Here is a 16,133-nt window from a genome sequence, read left to right as displayed (position 1 = left end):
TTATAAAATTATAAAACCTAAGGATTTGCCAAGAGCTGAAATTTTGTGAAGTTTGTACAAATTGTTGTATGTGCAATCAAATTGTAAAGTTTGGATTAAATCCGTGTAAAATAATCCATGATATAAGGAAGGAACTTTTAAATTTTAAAGAATCTTTGCAAGAAGCAACATGTTAATCAGATTGAGAATCATAGAATCGGGTAAAGATTAAGGATTACAAAATAACAGCCCCAGTCTCCCAACGCTCTCGTCTAAATCTAAACAGAATAGTTTGATAAAATATTGAAAGAAAGCAAAGAAAAGATTTTACGCTTTTATTTGTTGACTAAGTTAAGGGAAGCTTAGTACTTTCCCCGTGTTTCAAAAAAATTCATTAAACTACGGTGAAGTAAACATATTGAAAATGGCTCTTAAAAATACGGTCCAATTATCCGAGAAATACGAAGCAGTTATGGTTGTCAGTGGAGGGGGGGATGCTCTAGGTTATAAGAATGGTTTGTGGGAATTCTGTTACAGCGGTACTCAAATTCATGAAGAACTAGAAAAACTCGGACGACTTGATAAAATTGACATTAAAGGATGGAGGGTTAGTGACGACACTGTACTACACATTGCTACAGCAGAAGCGTTGGTTTCTGAATGGGCAACAACGGAAGAGATATTGTTCATTATGTCTACAAAGTACAAGAAAACATGTGCTGAGGATATGTGGGAAAGAGCTCCTGGTCAGACCACAACAAAGGCATGTTTCATATTACGACCTCTTGAGGAAAAAGGTTACATTATACCATTTAATGAACGTGTTGGCGGATGTGGTGCAGCTATGAGATCCATGTGTATAGGTTTGATGTTTCCTTGTGAAGATCAAATTGAAATGTTAATTGAAATTGCTGTTGAAAGTGGAAGGACGACTCATAATCACCCCACAGGTATTTACCTTTCATAATAAAGCAAGGATTTCAGATCATGTATCATTTATCAAAGCACTAATGTCTAGAGTTCTGTCTATCAACAAGTGTTGTTTTGTATAAAGTTTGCTAGGTTTTCCTGTCATCTGCATTGCTTTTCATTTTAACAAACCTCATAGTAATTTAGCTTTTCAATCCTTTTGCTTTTCTTAGATGTTTTACCTTCAACTCTTCCTCGATTACTTACTTGAACAAGCCATTACCATGAATGTTTCATATCCTTTTGTCTAATATCAATTTATATATGAAATAAAAGATGGTTGACTTTAGGTTTGCATAAGTCTATACAATTCATCATTTTCCAGAACCACGTCTCAAATGCCTCCATCCTTCTAACATTCTCACTTTTAATCACCATATCTTTGATCCATCCTTTTTATCGCTTTTCCACATTTCTAAATTTCTGTCTTCTAAAAGCTATTTGTATTGCCATTTCTGTTTTTCTTTTATATCTTCACTACTACAGCCATTGAATCCATGATCCATGTCAAAATGCCGCTATTATGTAATTAGGGTCATCATAATGTAAGTGACCTGAAATTAGCAATCTTTAAAGATAGTGATTTTAATTATAGGTTATCTTGGGGCTGTTACTGCAGCTTTACTTACAGCGTATGCTATACAGAAGATACCTCCAAAAAGTTGGGGTGCAGGACTTTTAGGTGTTTTACCCAAAGTTTGGGAATACATTGAGAAGGTTGGTCATGATGTAGAAGAAAACAAGAAATCTTGGGGCTACTTTAAAAATAGTTGGGAGTCATATCTTGAACTACGGGAATTAATGAATGGAACCAGTGAAGCAAAGTTTATAGTGACATATAACATACCTGAACGTGATGCTTTTTATAAATCTGTGAGTTATGCAGGTTTGGGTGGGTCCTGTGGTTATGATGCACCAATCATTGCTTATGATGCTTTGATGATGGCAAAAGATTCCTGGTTTCAATACACCACTTTGGCGGTTTTATTTGAATAAAAACACGTGCTCGCTAAGTGAAAAACTCGGACAAACATGGCGGAAGTCATAACAACGACTAATTTGCTACATGAAATAGAAATATGTTTCGATCTCTTGCAAAATAAATTTTAACATTTCTTTATTTCAAAATATACGCGCTTAAATGGAAGAAAGTTTGTGTGAAGAGAAATTCAAAGCTATGTAACTGCCAGAATTAAAAAGTTACCTGCAGAGTAGAGGTATAACCTTAAGTAGTTATCTGAAGCCGGGACTTGTAGCCATTGCATGTGTAGTGGAAAAAATGAACATTCCATTGATCCCGCAAGTCAGTAAAGCCGAGCAGCAATTTAATTTAAGTTGTCGTTTGACCATCCGTGACGTTGAGCTGCCGGATCCATTTACGATTAATGTTTCAAATGATTTTAAAAATTCACCCCCGTTCGGCTTGTTTGACATATTTAGTCATCTTATATATCATTCATCAGAATACGACAAGCAGTGTCTTGCAGCCTATAAGTAGTTCGTGAACTATCGTTTGTTTTACAATGGATATGTTGAGTCTTTGCTAACAGCATACAGGCAAGATGCTGGGGTCCATGTTTATTTAGGCAAGGTTAAGCCTACAATGAAAGCAGGAAATCTCTTCAAATCTCTGTGCTGTTTTTGTATCACTTTTTATTAAATACTTTTTGAAGGTAATTATGGAAACTACATGTTTCTTTAGGTTAGAGCTTAATAATAGGAAAGATATACTCAATGCAATAACATAGGGAAGAGTCATATGAAAGAATGTTTTTTAAGCAGTGCATTTAATAGGGAAGAGTGCTTACTTTTTCAATATCACAACATTTTTTAGGATATTGAAAAATATGAGAAATGTCCCAATGATTTCATTGTCATGGAACATAAATGGTTCAGTAACAAGGATGCCACAATGGAAAGAAATAAATGGCACAGAACTTTGCACACATTGTTTACTCTGCATTGTTCTAAATTTATCTCTTACACAAAGGAATATAAAACTTCTATATACAATGTTTTTAAGGTGATGCAATAATCTGTGGTTGCAAATTGACCAATGCTGCACATATAGACACAACAGAATCAATATATGGTTTCATTGTTAATAGGATTACACCTTGTAATATACCAAATGACTTCAGTCGTTGAATAATTCTTTCAATGTGAATCGTCTTTGTAGCCACTCTCCTTGTTATTGTTGTTGCACCAGTGCGAACATTACCTTTATGCATAATTGGAGGTGAAATTAAACGGATATGTTGAAGGGCAAGTAAAATCATTAACCACATTTTCTAAAAACATGCATTTCTTTATACTGCTGGTGTTAACCAATGACTCAGTCGCATAAGTTTTAAGATGTTCATGAGTTAGGTTGGTTTGAACAGCAGCATTTTTTTCTTTAAAACAAGAAGTTCGTCTTGGTCCTCTTGCATATCACGGGATGTTGTACTATTTTCACATAAGGATAGGAGGCCGTCAGCTGCGCCTCTTTTAAAGTGTTCCCTTTCGCTCAAGCAAAGAAGAGCCTCTGCTGCATCTTTTTTGGATATTGACGCTCGTTTTGGTGGCAGATTATATACCCTCGTCATTGGTTATTTCGTTTTCCCGTTAGTTTTCTTCTCTATATGAATTTAAAATGAATGTACAAGCTTAAAAAACGTTCAGCAAGCTTTCGTATAATTCACACATTTATGACAAAAAATGAACATGAAACCTTCTCAGAAGACGATGGAACGAGACCATAACCATTTGATGAGAATTTCTTGCTAACAACGTTTGCGTAATCCGTTAGCATACCATGAAAACTAACTTCTGGTTTAGGCGACGATTTACTAGCAACCTCCTCCACGTCTTCAGGACAATTAACGTCTACTGAACTGGTGTCACAAGGCTCAAATGACGATGACCAACCACTAGCCATAACTAACATGTTACCACCAGAGATCTTTCTTCGGCAGATCAAGGTTTTAGGAACTTCAGACAAGAGTTGTGTTGAGCTGAGACTTAAAAAGGAACAAATATGAATAGATGATGAAGTGGAGAACAAGAATAGAGGTCATAGAAGACACACTACGTATGGTCATTGGTGTTTCACAGGGGTATACATTACAGGATAACTATGGATCCCATTAGTCTAAACAGCTAGGTACATTTAAGCAATCCATCTTTCCGATGGTAAACACACGTGTCAAAAAAACGTAATCAAATCACAAAATTTGTGCAATCAAATAGTCGGACATAGTATTGTATTCGTAGAAGATTGCCAATAAAATAAAAAGATTCTCTTGGGGCATTTGTAAATATTATTTTAGAAATATACATCGACTAATTATAAAGGCAGAAGGTGTAAGAGTGAATAAAAACCATTGTCCGTCAAATCAAAGGAAAGCTTGGATATGACATGCAATATGCAGGTACAAAGTTATAGAGAAAAATAAAAACCATTTTTAACGTTGTCACGGATATTACGAGTGCCGTAACAAAGTGTTGATGAGTTTCACATGCATTTATCAAAAGAAGCTTAAGAAGACAAAGAGCATGCCAAAAATATATGATTGAAAACACTCTCAGCGCATCTAAAAGCGCCAATTTCAGAGTTCGCTCAGTCACAAATTAATTGAGAATCTGAGCATGCGTTGTCAACTCCACAAACTCTCCAATCTCATGGTGACGACCAACTGGAGGTACTAGCACAGGTTTTGGAGTAATTAGCTCACTCAGTCACTAATTTTAAGACAAATCATCTGCGCATGCGCAGTCTGATTTACCAGCTACCCAAGTTCATGGTCATGGCAACGACCAACTGCATCTACTAGCACCAATTTTGAAGTAAATAGCATGCTTAGTAACAATTTAATAGAGAAATCGTCTGCGCATGCGCTCAAGCATGCGCAGTCCACCCGAGTAATTGTTTATAGTCATGACAACGACCAACTATATGTACTTGCACTACATTTGTGTCAATTAACTCACTTAATCGCAAATTATCAAAGAAATTATTTGGGCTCGCGCAGTAACGATAAAAATCATCCTACAACTTTCGTACGCCTTTAAATTTTGGTATGTATATATATAAAGCTAAATTTTCATATAGTAGATGTCAACTAGCAGTGGAAGCTGGGTGCGATATAGTATGCAGTAGCTTAGGGGGCTACACTTCGATGGCGACTGCACTCTCCCTGCGTACCATGAGCAAAGCCTATCGCAGGTGATCTCGGGGTCTGATGGGCGGAAGATTGCTACTGGCATCTCCCAAGTAGGATAGCGTGGAGGGGCGAAATCTCCTACCGAAACGTTAACATGCGGCATTCTAGTGCCTCACATATAAGAAGGTATCGGGAAGCATGGCCCGAAAACGGGGTTTTTTGTTTTCGAATTTTGTCTTTTTGTTTTCTTCTCACAAAACCAACCATTCAATGTTTCAATTAACTTCTTATGACCCTGTCTTTTTCTGACACTTATAATTGAAGACTACCTTAAACATATTTTACACCATTTTTATCGGTTTATACCTTTCTGATTTAACTCTCCCATTTACTGTACATTACCATACACACACATACCTTGTTGTAGATGGCAGTTACTTGTTTTTTGATAAGCAGATTGTTGTTGGAAATGTTGTTTGTATAAATTTTTAGGTTTTCATATTTAACGTTCTGGAAAGCTAAGACTTCAGCAAAATCATATGAACTTTTGTATGGTGAGAGGTGAGAGCTTCAAAAAGTCGATACATGGCCAATATCCTATCCACACTTGCGTGTCCACACACATGTACGGTGGCCAAAGAGTGCCAATACAAATTAATTAATGTATTTATTGCAGAAAATAAGGATCAATGAACAAGAATTGTATGTGTTTGTCAGTTCTTTGAAGGTTTCACAAAAAAATTAGCTGCTCATCGCTTTTGAGTTATGTAATAGTATATATATATAAGTAGTGACTTTACAAAACAATCCATACAATGTGTAACCGTACGTCCTGTGTCCCAAGTGCAGGTGTCACCATTTAAATATGGTGATAGCCGGGAGGGCACATTGTATATACACTTTGTATATTACGCTCAGGGGCGGATCTAGGATTTTTCAAACATCAGTCATAAAACGTCGGAGGCGCTCCGCACCTGGGGTCTGAAGCATTCTCCCTTGAGAAATTTTGAATTTCAGAGCCTTGAAAATGCCATTTTCAGCGTTTTAGAGCAATACAAAATGTATTTTGTGGGCATAGTTTTTGCGTAGAAAACAACACATTTTGCTTACGTTTTTTTAAAAAAAAATGAAGTGAACAATACTTGAATGTTTTGCCAAATATTTAGGCTCATTATCATGCCAAATATATTGCTCATTAGCATGTCTAGGAACGCAAAATTTATTTTACAATAATGCTATTCAAAAACAGATATAGTCTTTAAAAATTTCTACCAACTTGTCAGGCATAGAAATAGGCCCCCATTCAAACCTCTATGTAATGAGTTAAGTTAGAAATTTGGTACTAAAAGTGACAGTTCATAGATATAGAAAAGCTCAGACTTCAAACCATGCAAGTTTATTGTAACCCTTTACCCATCTCCACATCAGTGCCAGCACATTCACCTTTTGAAAAAAAACTCAAAATTTTTTTCTGCCAAAGATAAAGCAAAAATTATAAGAATGAAAATTTGCAATTAAGGACAGCTTAATGCCATTAATGTTTATTAGGCATTTCACTAGACTATTATCTTCTGTAAGTATATGCAAGTGTGCTATATAGCAATCACTAGTAGCATTGTATTTGCAATTACAAACAGATTGTAACCAACATGTCTTTAATTATATAATTACATGAATGTTAAAATTGGTTCATGTGTCATGCTTACTGGTTATGATAAATATCTTTTCATATGATCATAGCTCATTTAAATGTAAATCTGAAATAATTTAGTTTAGAAATTATAATGATCATCAGAAAAATTACCTAGTGATCATGAAAAATACTTTGCTGTTTTGCCAAATTTCAAGGTTTATCTGCTTTCATAGGAAGACATTTTTACTTTATAGAAAATGCTTTTCATACATCAATAGCCCTTTGGCATTTATGGCAAACAATCTGGTATAAGCCGTAAATTAACACACCTTTACATCTCTACATGAGGTGTTCAGTTAGAACAGGGGACAATATGAGAAATGGGACAACATTTCATGTATGTGAAATACTCAGGTTTAATACGATTCCAGTCAAATTGTCAAAATAAAAAGCTTCATGGATCAGAAGACGCAAAATCGCAGGTTATAGTAAACAGCTTCTCATGTAATCAAAGTTAGTTTTCTCAAATCTTAAACAATATGTTGTATAACTGTCCAATGATTGAATGATCAATGATCATAAAGTGAAAAGCCCCAAACATTTGTTTATGATAAATTAAATAATAGTATGGCGCCTTATGGCTACAGATTTTTTGTCCATTGAAATATATTTGCAGGAATGTGGGATTTCGCTGCCATATAACGGCCACGATTCCCCAAGCACTAAAGAAATCATAGCTAAAAGTCCTTCGGCAACAACAATTTTAGAAGCATCAATCTGCTTACCATACGCCATATTGACATAAATCGCATCACACACTCGCATAAATTGACTTTGATATATTACATTCATGCATACACTTCACTTGTCCTTTAGTTACGATTTTGGATGTAAATTTCTTCTGATAAAACTCAAAACAATGTTGGCTTTCTTTTGAACATCAATGACTGAAATGTCGCTCGCGAGATCGTATTTGCCAAGCATTTACAATTTATCCATAAATTTTTCACCCTCTTGAAAAAATTCACAGTTTGGACAGCAGCATTCATGTCAATATATGAATTTGTAAAAGATTTCCATAAATTCCATCTGCTTGTAGTTTAGTTTCTATCATGCTTATACAAATTAACATGAAACGATCAAACATTCAATTCAGCCAGTGAGCTTGACTATGTTAGTTCAGTTGGCTATCAGTCGAAATCCGTCAAACCAATCACAATAAAACAAAAATTCAAATGAACCAATTGTAAGATAGCAATTGGACTCCCTTATACGTCCGGCCACACCTCTTATCAGTCCAGACCATTCCAGACTGTCCACTGATCTGACCATTGACCAATAAAATAAGCGCTTTTGGCGTTCATAGACTCCTTTATCAGTCGAGCCAGCCAAGCCAGCCCGCTTATCAGTCGGTTATTCCAGGTCAATTAAAATTCAACTGATCTGGTTACCAACGAGATATTCATTGATTAGTCATTAGTTTTCAATAATAAATAAAGATGGATTTTTATCATGAAGTAAATGCGATAATAAAGTAAGAATAATTAATGAATTTTTAATTAATATGAATAGGTAATTTTTGAATTTCAAACATCAGTCGCGCGACGGATTTGACATACTCTAGACCCGCCCCTATAATAAGCAATTTATCTTCCTTATATACAGACATATCAACACACACATACCTTGTAGATGGCAGTTATGTGTTTTTTGATAAGCAGATTGTTGTTGGAAATTGTTTTCGGATAAATTTTTAGGTTTTCATATTTAACGTTTTGGAAAGCTAAAACTTCTGCAAAATCGTATATACGTTTGAGTGGTGAGAGGTGAGGGCTTCAACAGTTGATGCATGGCCAATATCCTATCCACTCTTGCGTGTCCCACACACGTGTACGGTGGCCGAGGAGAGCCAATAGAAATTAATTAATGTATTTATTGTAGAAACTAAAGATCAATTAACAAGAATTGTATGTGTTTGTCAGTTCTTTGAAGGTAACACTTTTGATGGCAACGCTGCCAGATAAATTTTAAATAAGTTCATGTCGGCATGTTCAAAAGGTCACATATTATCCACCAATGTTCACAAATCGACAAAAATTGCCTAATTTGCACCAAACGAATGAAATAAGCTAAATCACGTGTAAATTTATAATGATGCACATTGCACATTTGTACAAAATAACAAAAAATAACAATGAAAAACAATTATTTAGTTCGAATCAGATTCATCGCTTGAGTCAGAGTCTTGAGCATAAAGAATGGCGGTTGTCATACGACTTAAAGCATTGGTCGAAGAAGAATATTTGATACAGCCTCCTGACTCTTTTACTCCCTGCCTAACTTTTAGAAAACGACAGACTGACTTTGTGTGCAACCTATTTCTTCCTTTAGTTTTCATTGCATTCACAGACGAAAAAATTCTCTTCACATCAACATTGAAGAATGAACTAAGCTATGTCTTGAATCTCTAAACCAGTGTATACTCATTGTAAACAACCTTGTCTTTTATAACTGAGAAGTTCACAAAAAGTTTTTAATTTTTAGTAAAAGTTCATGAAATGTTCACAAAATTCTTTTTGTTCACAAAAATTCAAAATAAAAATCAAAACTTCATAAATCTATGAGCTTTGTTCACAATCTGGCAACACTGCTTTTGAGTTATGTAATAGTATATATATATATATACTATTACCGTACATCCTGTGTCCCAAGTCCAGGAGTCACCATTTTGCTATGGTGATAGCCGAGAGAGCACATTGTTATATACTTTGTATATATAATGTGCCCTCCCGGCTATCACCATAGCAAAATGGTGACGCCTGCACTTGGGACACAGGACGTACTGTATGTATATATATACAAAGTATTTATACAATGTGCCCTTCCGGCTGTCACCATAATAAAATGGTGACTCGACAAAAAGCTCATAATTAAAGGAAAAAATGGTAACAGTGACTGTGTTAAAGTGTAACCCATTTGAGCTCAATCAATTAAATCAATCAAGTAAAGAGAATTTTCAAATCCATCATAAATACATGTTACATGAAAAACAACAAATATCTGTTTTGCACTTGTTACTTTATAAAAGAGAAAAGATTTTTGACATTCAGTCTCAAATTTGTACTCACCTGCTTTCAAGTTCCAGGAAATATAGCCTCGGTTTGCATAAACCTTTTCCTCGGTTTACATAAACATATGCAAAGATGAAAGTTGTTTTTGCCATTGTTCATCTTCCTTTTGTCACTACACTACAGCTATCATAATCTGCGTCATAATGTTAGAGATGTGAAATGAACAACTTTTAAAGATAATGATTTTGTCGTTAGTTTGTCTAGGGGCTATTACTGCATCTTAATTTACATCATATGCTTTAAAAAAGGTACTTGCAAAAAGTTGGTTCGAGTGGGACTTTTCAGTTTTTTATCAAAAAGAAGGCAATAAAAACTTGAACTACGGGGATTAATGAATGGAACCAGTGAACCAAAGTTTACCTTGACATATAACATACCTGAACGTGATGCTTTTTATAAACCTGTGAGTTATGCAGGTTGGGGTGGGTCCAGTGGTCATGATGCACCAATGATTGCTTACGATGCTTCGATGATAGCAAAAGATTCCTTGTTTCAATTGTGTTCTTGTTCTATGTTTCATGGTGGAGATAGTGACAGTACAGGAATATTGGCTGCAGCTTGGTGGGGTGGTATGTATGGTATGAAAGTTGTACCCCTTGCAAATTATAAGAACTTGGAATATGGTCATAGGCGTATGGAGCTTGGTAAAAAATTGCTGAATGTATCAAAGAATATGAAAAACTAACAGGATAGTATTTATTTAACAAAATTTATGTCATAAAATTCTGTCATCCCAATATACTTTAGTATGTTTGTGAATCATAAAATAAAAATTACTACTTGGTTATAACATAAAAACAATTTTCTTAAGAAATAAAGTCTAAAGGAGAATGTCAGATTCAGGATATCCCAGGCAATCATTCTAAGTTTTACTTACGATGATTGCCGGGCTGTAGAGTAAGTTTGTTGACTAGATATCAGTGAAACTATATCTATAAACAAGGACCATTACATCTTTAGGTTCATTTTAGCCAACAAACTGCAAACGTTTTGTTCGTTCAGTACCAAAAATATTTTCTGAGGGAGAGGGGAGTTGACTTGGCAGGTGGAAGACTTGCTCCTACGGTCTATGTGTTAAAAATAGGTTAACATAAATTGGAAGACACAATTTTCTTTGAAACACGTAGCTACCAAAGTGTAACTGTAAAGCTTTGTCATATTCCCTAGTTTCATAATACAGCACACCTAGATTGTTTAAAAGACTTAGCGAAATCAACGTGACTAGTTCCTAACGTTTTTCTTGCGAATTTCCTTAGCTTTTTTGTGGAACTCTAAAGCTTTGTCGTAATTTCCAGTCTTATCAAACACCAAACCAAGACTGTGTAAAGACGCAGCGACATCAACATGATTTGGACCTAACGATTGTTTTCGGATTTCCAGAGCTTTTTCGCTAAACTCTTTAGCTTTGTCGTAGTTTCCAGTTTTATAAAACACCGTACCTAGATTGTTTAAAGACCTAGCGACAACAACATGATTTGGACCTAACAATTGTTTTTGAATTTCCAGAGCTTTTTCGCTAAACTCTATAGCTTTGTCGTAGTTTCCAATTTCAGAATACACAGCACCAAGATTGTATAAATACGCAGCGACATCAACATGATTTGGACCTTACGATTGTTTTCGAATTTCCAGAGCTTTCTCGTAAAACTCTATAGCTTTGTCGTAGTTTCCAGTTTTATAAAACACCGTACCAAGATTGTTTAAAGACCTAGCGACAACAACATGATTTGGACCTAACGATTGTTTTTTAATTTCCAGAGCTTTTTCGTAAAACTCTATAGCTTTGTCGTCATTTCCAGTTTCAACAAACACCATACCAAGATTATTTAAAGACCCAGCAACATAAACATGATTTGGACCTAACGATTGTTTTCTAATTTCCAGAGCTTTTTCGTGGACCCTTATAGCTTTGTCGTAGTTTCCAGTTTTATAAAACACCGTACCAAGATTGTTTAAAGACGTGGCGACATCAACATGATTTGGACCTAACAATTGTTGTTGAATTTCCAGAGCTTTTTCGTAAAACTTTATAGCTTTGTCGTAGCTTCCAGTTTCAACAAACACCATACCAAGATTGTTTAAAGACGCAGCAACATCAACATGATTTGGGCCTAACAATCGATTTCGAATTTCCAGAGCTTTTTCGTTAAGCTCTAGAGCTTTGTCGTAGTATCCAGTTATATGTAACACCGTACCAAGATTATTTAAAGACGTAGCGACATCAACATGATTTGGACCTAACGATTGCTTTCGAATTTCCAGAGCTTTTTCATGATGATTTTTAGCTTTGCTATACTTCCCGGTGTTATAGTATAAAAGACCGAGGACACTAAAATACCAAGATTTGTCATAACTACATTCTTCTGACTTAAATTTATCCAATAGTTCAAAAGCAAGATCGTATTTTCCAAAATGTCTTAATCTCTCAACAAAATATTGGAAAACTTGTAAAGTATTCATGTTGATTTTTGTCTTGCTGGTCTTTAATAATTGAACAATTTTTTCAAGATGTGGCATTAATTTGATTTCGTCGTCTCTCTCTTTAAACATGTAAAGTGCTTTTGATATTTCATCAACGTTACCTTCTATTTCATGATCTTCATTTGAAAGTTCAGATTGATAAACAATAATTGCTTTGTGAACAATGCGATGTAGACTAATGTCATTATTTTCTGAATGCAAGAACAATGAACAGTCCTTTAAGCAAAGACATATATCTTCCTTTGAGTGTTTGGGATCAATTTGTTGAACATAAAAAACAATAATTTCTAGTGATATAGCATCAAACTATATCACGGAAAAAAAGTTAATAACAATTGCCAATATTGAGGACCCTTCAGCATTTTGCCTGACAGCTAAATATGAAACTTGTAACATATTTCTAGGATATACCGAGTTTAATTTACCAAAAGTAGCGTCCATGTTTTCTTGTTCTCCTGAAGATAATTTCTTTAAATATTGTCTCCAAGTAAATGAAAATTTTGCTTTGTTTACACGACTGACATAACAACCAGCAGCAGCCAAAGCCAGTGGTTGACGATCTAATGCGTGTGATACTTCATTCAACAATTGATCATCATCATGTTCAATAGTGTAATGCTTCAACAGTTGAAAACATTCCCTATCCTTCATTCCACTTTTTATGGAAACATGTTTGTTAAACTCATCGTCTTGAGGTGCGGCATCTGTGTTCTGGATGGTTATTATGATTTGTCCATTTATCCACATGGGATCACCAACTTGGGGAAGTAATGAAGAAATTTTGCAGAGCTGTTCCACGTTGTCTACAATGATCAACCAATTTTGCCAGAATTTTAATCGTGTGGATACTAACCATCGCAAATTCTTCACTTTGTCTGTAATGGAACAGTTTTCATCTTCAAAGTTTTTCATCATATACTTGTCACAGTTTAAACGGTATCCAAGTTCACAGTAAGATTTTAAAACAGATTCCTCATTTGTTCCATCGAGAGTCATTACAAAGGAAGTATTATTTTTCCAATCACACGAAATTTTTTCACAAACCTGTCTCACAAGTTGAGATTTACCACTGCCAGGATTACCAGTGATGTAGAAATATGTCAGTTTATCATTGTTATCATTCCGTAATTTTTCAAGATCTTTTAAAATTTTATCTCGTAATTCTGTACGTTCAACAAAAAAATGATTAGGTTTTGAAGGAAGAACTTGAAATGAATTAAAACTGTTACGATTATTTTTTATTTCATAGATTTCATCAAGGGAAAATTTCAAATCTTGAAATGATTTTTCAATGAATATGACTATATCATCAAAATCCTCATCTAAGCATTCCTTTTTATACCAATGTGCGTACTTGTTTCTTTCACAACGAAGTGCATGAACAGCATCCTTTGTTTTTTTTGTCAAGATGCTTTCCAATTGAATTTGAAAAAATTATTGCATCAAATAATATCGTACAGTCCCACTTACTGGTGTCTCCATCCTGATATTTTAACTGTAGTTTTTTATCCAACTTCCTACCCGATTCTAAAGTACAAAATTTTTTACCACTATTTTTGGTATCATCCCATTCTCCATGTGTTGATTTTTAACGAGAGTTCCATTGTTTAATGAAAAATTGAGCAATTTCCGTTTGTACCACATTGATTATTTGCTGAATGTAAGACAGATTTCTTGTTCCTCTTGATTCCATCTGTACAAAAGTTCAACATGATATCTCAACATGATTAAAATATAGAAATTCCGAAAATTAAATATACAACATATGACATTTGAAATATACTTGTTTTGCAATAATTTGTAACAACTGACACATTGTCTGGGTAGCACAATTGTGTTTTCCATTGGTTATGAAGATTGATTTGTAATGGCAAAAATTGTTTTTTAATTTTAAGAAACCACGAATTGTTTACTAAAAATTGTCAATTTAAGATAAATAATCAAGCATAAGCTAAGGTAAAGGATTAACTATATAATTTATACATTGTACGTGAAACGAAATTATTTACTTTGCATAAATAAAACAATGCGTTTTGGTTGGTGGAACTTTAATGTGAAATGTAAATACAGGACAGGAGCTTCTAGCCGCCTTGGTAAGAGAGGAAAGTATGGTTTTGTGCTATTTTCAACGGACAGCAGTTTTTTACTGACCCTACTTTTAGTTTTATCTAAAGCAAAACTTAGACAACATTGGTTATGTAAACATATGCATCATTTCTTGGACAGTTTGCAGGAACGTAAAAACTTAAATTGCTTTTTCAAAAGTACAAAATGTTGAACAAGATGGATATGGATTAAAATAAGTGTGTAGAAATTATTTTTTAAAAACAATGAGTGGCCATGAAGCGACATAATGAGAAAGAAAGCCAGAAAAGAGAAGAAAGTAATATTCATGTTGTCTTGTCTAAAAAAGAGCGGGCATTTAAAGGACATAATGAATCTAACTCTTGCTCAAATCAAGACAACTATAGAAAGTTTTTAAAACCATTAGGTAAATTTTATTCTGTTTTTAGTGATTCCTTGCATACCAGACTACTTGAGTAAGAACGTGGTGATGCAGAAGATGTTTTCAATAATGTATCAAGTGATGTGCTGAATATTTAGTTTAGATTGTCTATATTGACGTAGTTATTCAAGGTAAGATTAATGGGAAATCAGGGATTACCGTTTTATTTTTGTTTAATGAGATAAAACTTTGCACGTGACTTAAATGACGTCACACACGAAAGGTCCGTCTTATTATTTTAACTGGTCATGGAATAGGAGACTTGAATGCGTGTCTGGAGCGTTGTTATATGTATATTGAAGAGTATATTTTTACAATAAGTCGTTAAATTATCTTAAGATTAAGTATGGCCTTGCTGACGGATCTTTCAAGTAAAATACAGAAGTTAAAAAGAATAGAAATTGGGCACTTAATAGATGTTTTTATCTGAAAAGTATTAATTTGTTTGATTATGGGATGAATCAGTTGAAATCCTACCAGAAGACGCGTCTCATCTGGTGAAGCGAGCGTTTGGAATTGCTTCGAAGAAAGGATTGACGTACATTTATTTGGGAGTCAAAAAGATCAGAAAATCAATGTAAGGAATACACATACAGTGAAAGAGACATGGGATATTTTAAGAAATCAGTTTTCCACAATTTCTATTTCAAAGATTGACTTACTGCGACAAGAATATAATTCTTTAACGTTAAAAAGTGGTGAAAACATACTCGATCATCTCAACAAATAAAAATCTCATCACGACCAACTAAAAGAAATGGGAATTCGAAAATAATGATCAAAAACTAGCAAAGACCTTGCTTGCAGATTTGTCGGAAGACTAAAAGCCGCTGATTATAGCTTTAGATGCGATTGAAGAAAAATCTTATCAAAACGTTAAAGGAATGTTAACGAATGATGAAGATCTAATACTAAATAGCAAAAAAGATGAAAAGACTCACGCTGCTCACTGATCATTCAAGGTGAAAGAAAAAAAAGGACTACAGCAAAAACAAAAATGAACACCAGTATTCTTATAAATGAATATGTCACTCATGAAGACATTTTGCACGATATTGTCTACAAAGAAAGAACAATTTAATCTTTTATTTCCACTACTAAGGAAAAAAGTCAGCACATTGTGCCAAAAAAGATCATCAAGAAAATACAGATTAGGTGGCGTTTATCACAAATAAAAAAGAATAGATTTGATTGGATAATTGATTCTGGTGCCACTTAACATATGACGTTTGAACATGACTATTTATCGGACTATGAAGAGTTGATAAAACCAACAAAAGTAATTCATG

At 34.3% G+C, this 16,133-nt stretch overlaps 1 protein-coding gene and 2 long non-coding RNA genes across 3 annotated transcripts; 2 read left to right on the top strand and 1 right to left on the bottom strand.

Moving 5' to 3' along the window:
* The first annotated feature begins 403 nt into the window (after positions 1-403).
* LOC124448183 (protein ADP-ribosylarginine hydrolase-like) lies at positions 404-10,534 on the top strand. Its single transcript, XM_046999193.1, has 4 exons — positions 404-929; positions 1,544-1,834; positions 10,274-10,487; positions 10,528-10,534. Exons 1-4 carry the CDS (start codon positions 404-406, stop codon positions 10,532-10,534), a joined length of 1,038 nt encoding a protein of 345 aa, XP_046855149.1.
* On the top strand, positions 2,558-3,115 carry LOC124447659. Its single transcript, XR_006948783.1, has 2 exons — positions 2,558-2,621; positions 2,783-3,115. It is a non-coding gene; the product is annotated as an uncharacterized LOC124447659 (long non-coding RNA).
* Positions 10,532-12,274, bottom strand: LOC124447661. The gene is made up of 2 exons (XR_006948785.1): positions 12,070-12,274; positions 10,532-11,565 (listed from the first exon to the last, which is right to left on the bottom strand). It is a non-coding gene; the product is annotated as an uncharacterized LOC124447661 (long non-coding RNA).
* Positions 12,275-16,133: the final 3,859 nt, after the last annotated feature.

The sequence above is a fragment of the Xenia sp. Carnegie-2017 genome, unplaced genomic scaffold, assembly GCF_021976095.1.
Source record: "Xenia sp. Carnegie-2017 unplaced genomic scaffold, XeniaSp_v1 HiC_scaffold_23, whole genome shotgun sequence".
NCBI lineage: Eukaryota > Metazoa > Cnidaria > Anthozoa > Malacalcyonacea > Xeniidae > Xenia > Xenia sp. Carnegie-2017.
The sequence above is the reverse complement of the archived record's forward strand: the minus strand, read 5'-3'. Positions and strand labels throughout refer to the sequence as shown.

What these genes read in the sequence shown, in the direction of transcription:
- LOC124448183 (XM_046999193.1), top strand. Translation starts at nt 404, where the DNA reads ATGGCTCTTAAAAATACGGTCCAATTATCCGAGAAATACGAAGCAGTT. An exon ending in GACTCATAATCACCCCACAG is followed by an intron (nt 930 to 1,543) that starts GTATTTACCTTT and finishes TTTTAATTATAG; the next exon opens with GTTATCTTGGGGCTGTTACT. An exon ending in TAAATCTGTGAGTTATGCAG is followed by an intron (nt 1,835 to 10,273) that starts GTTTGGGTGGGT and finishes TGAGTTATGCAG; the next exon opens with GTTGGGGTGGGTCCAGTGGT.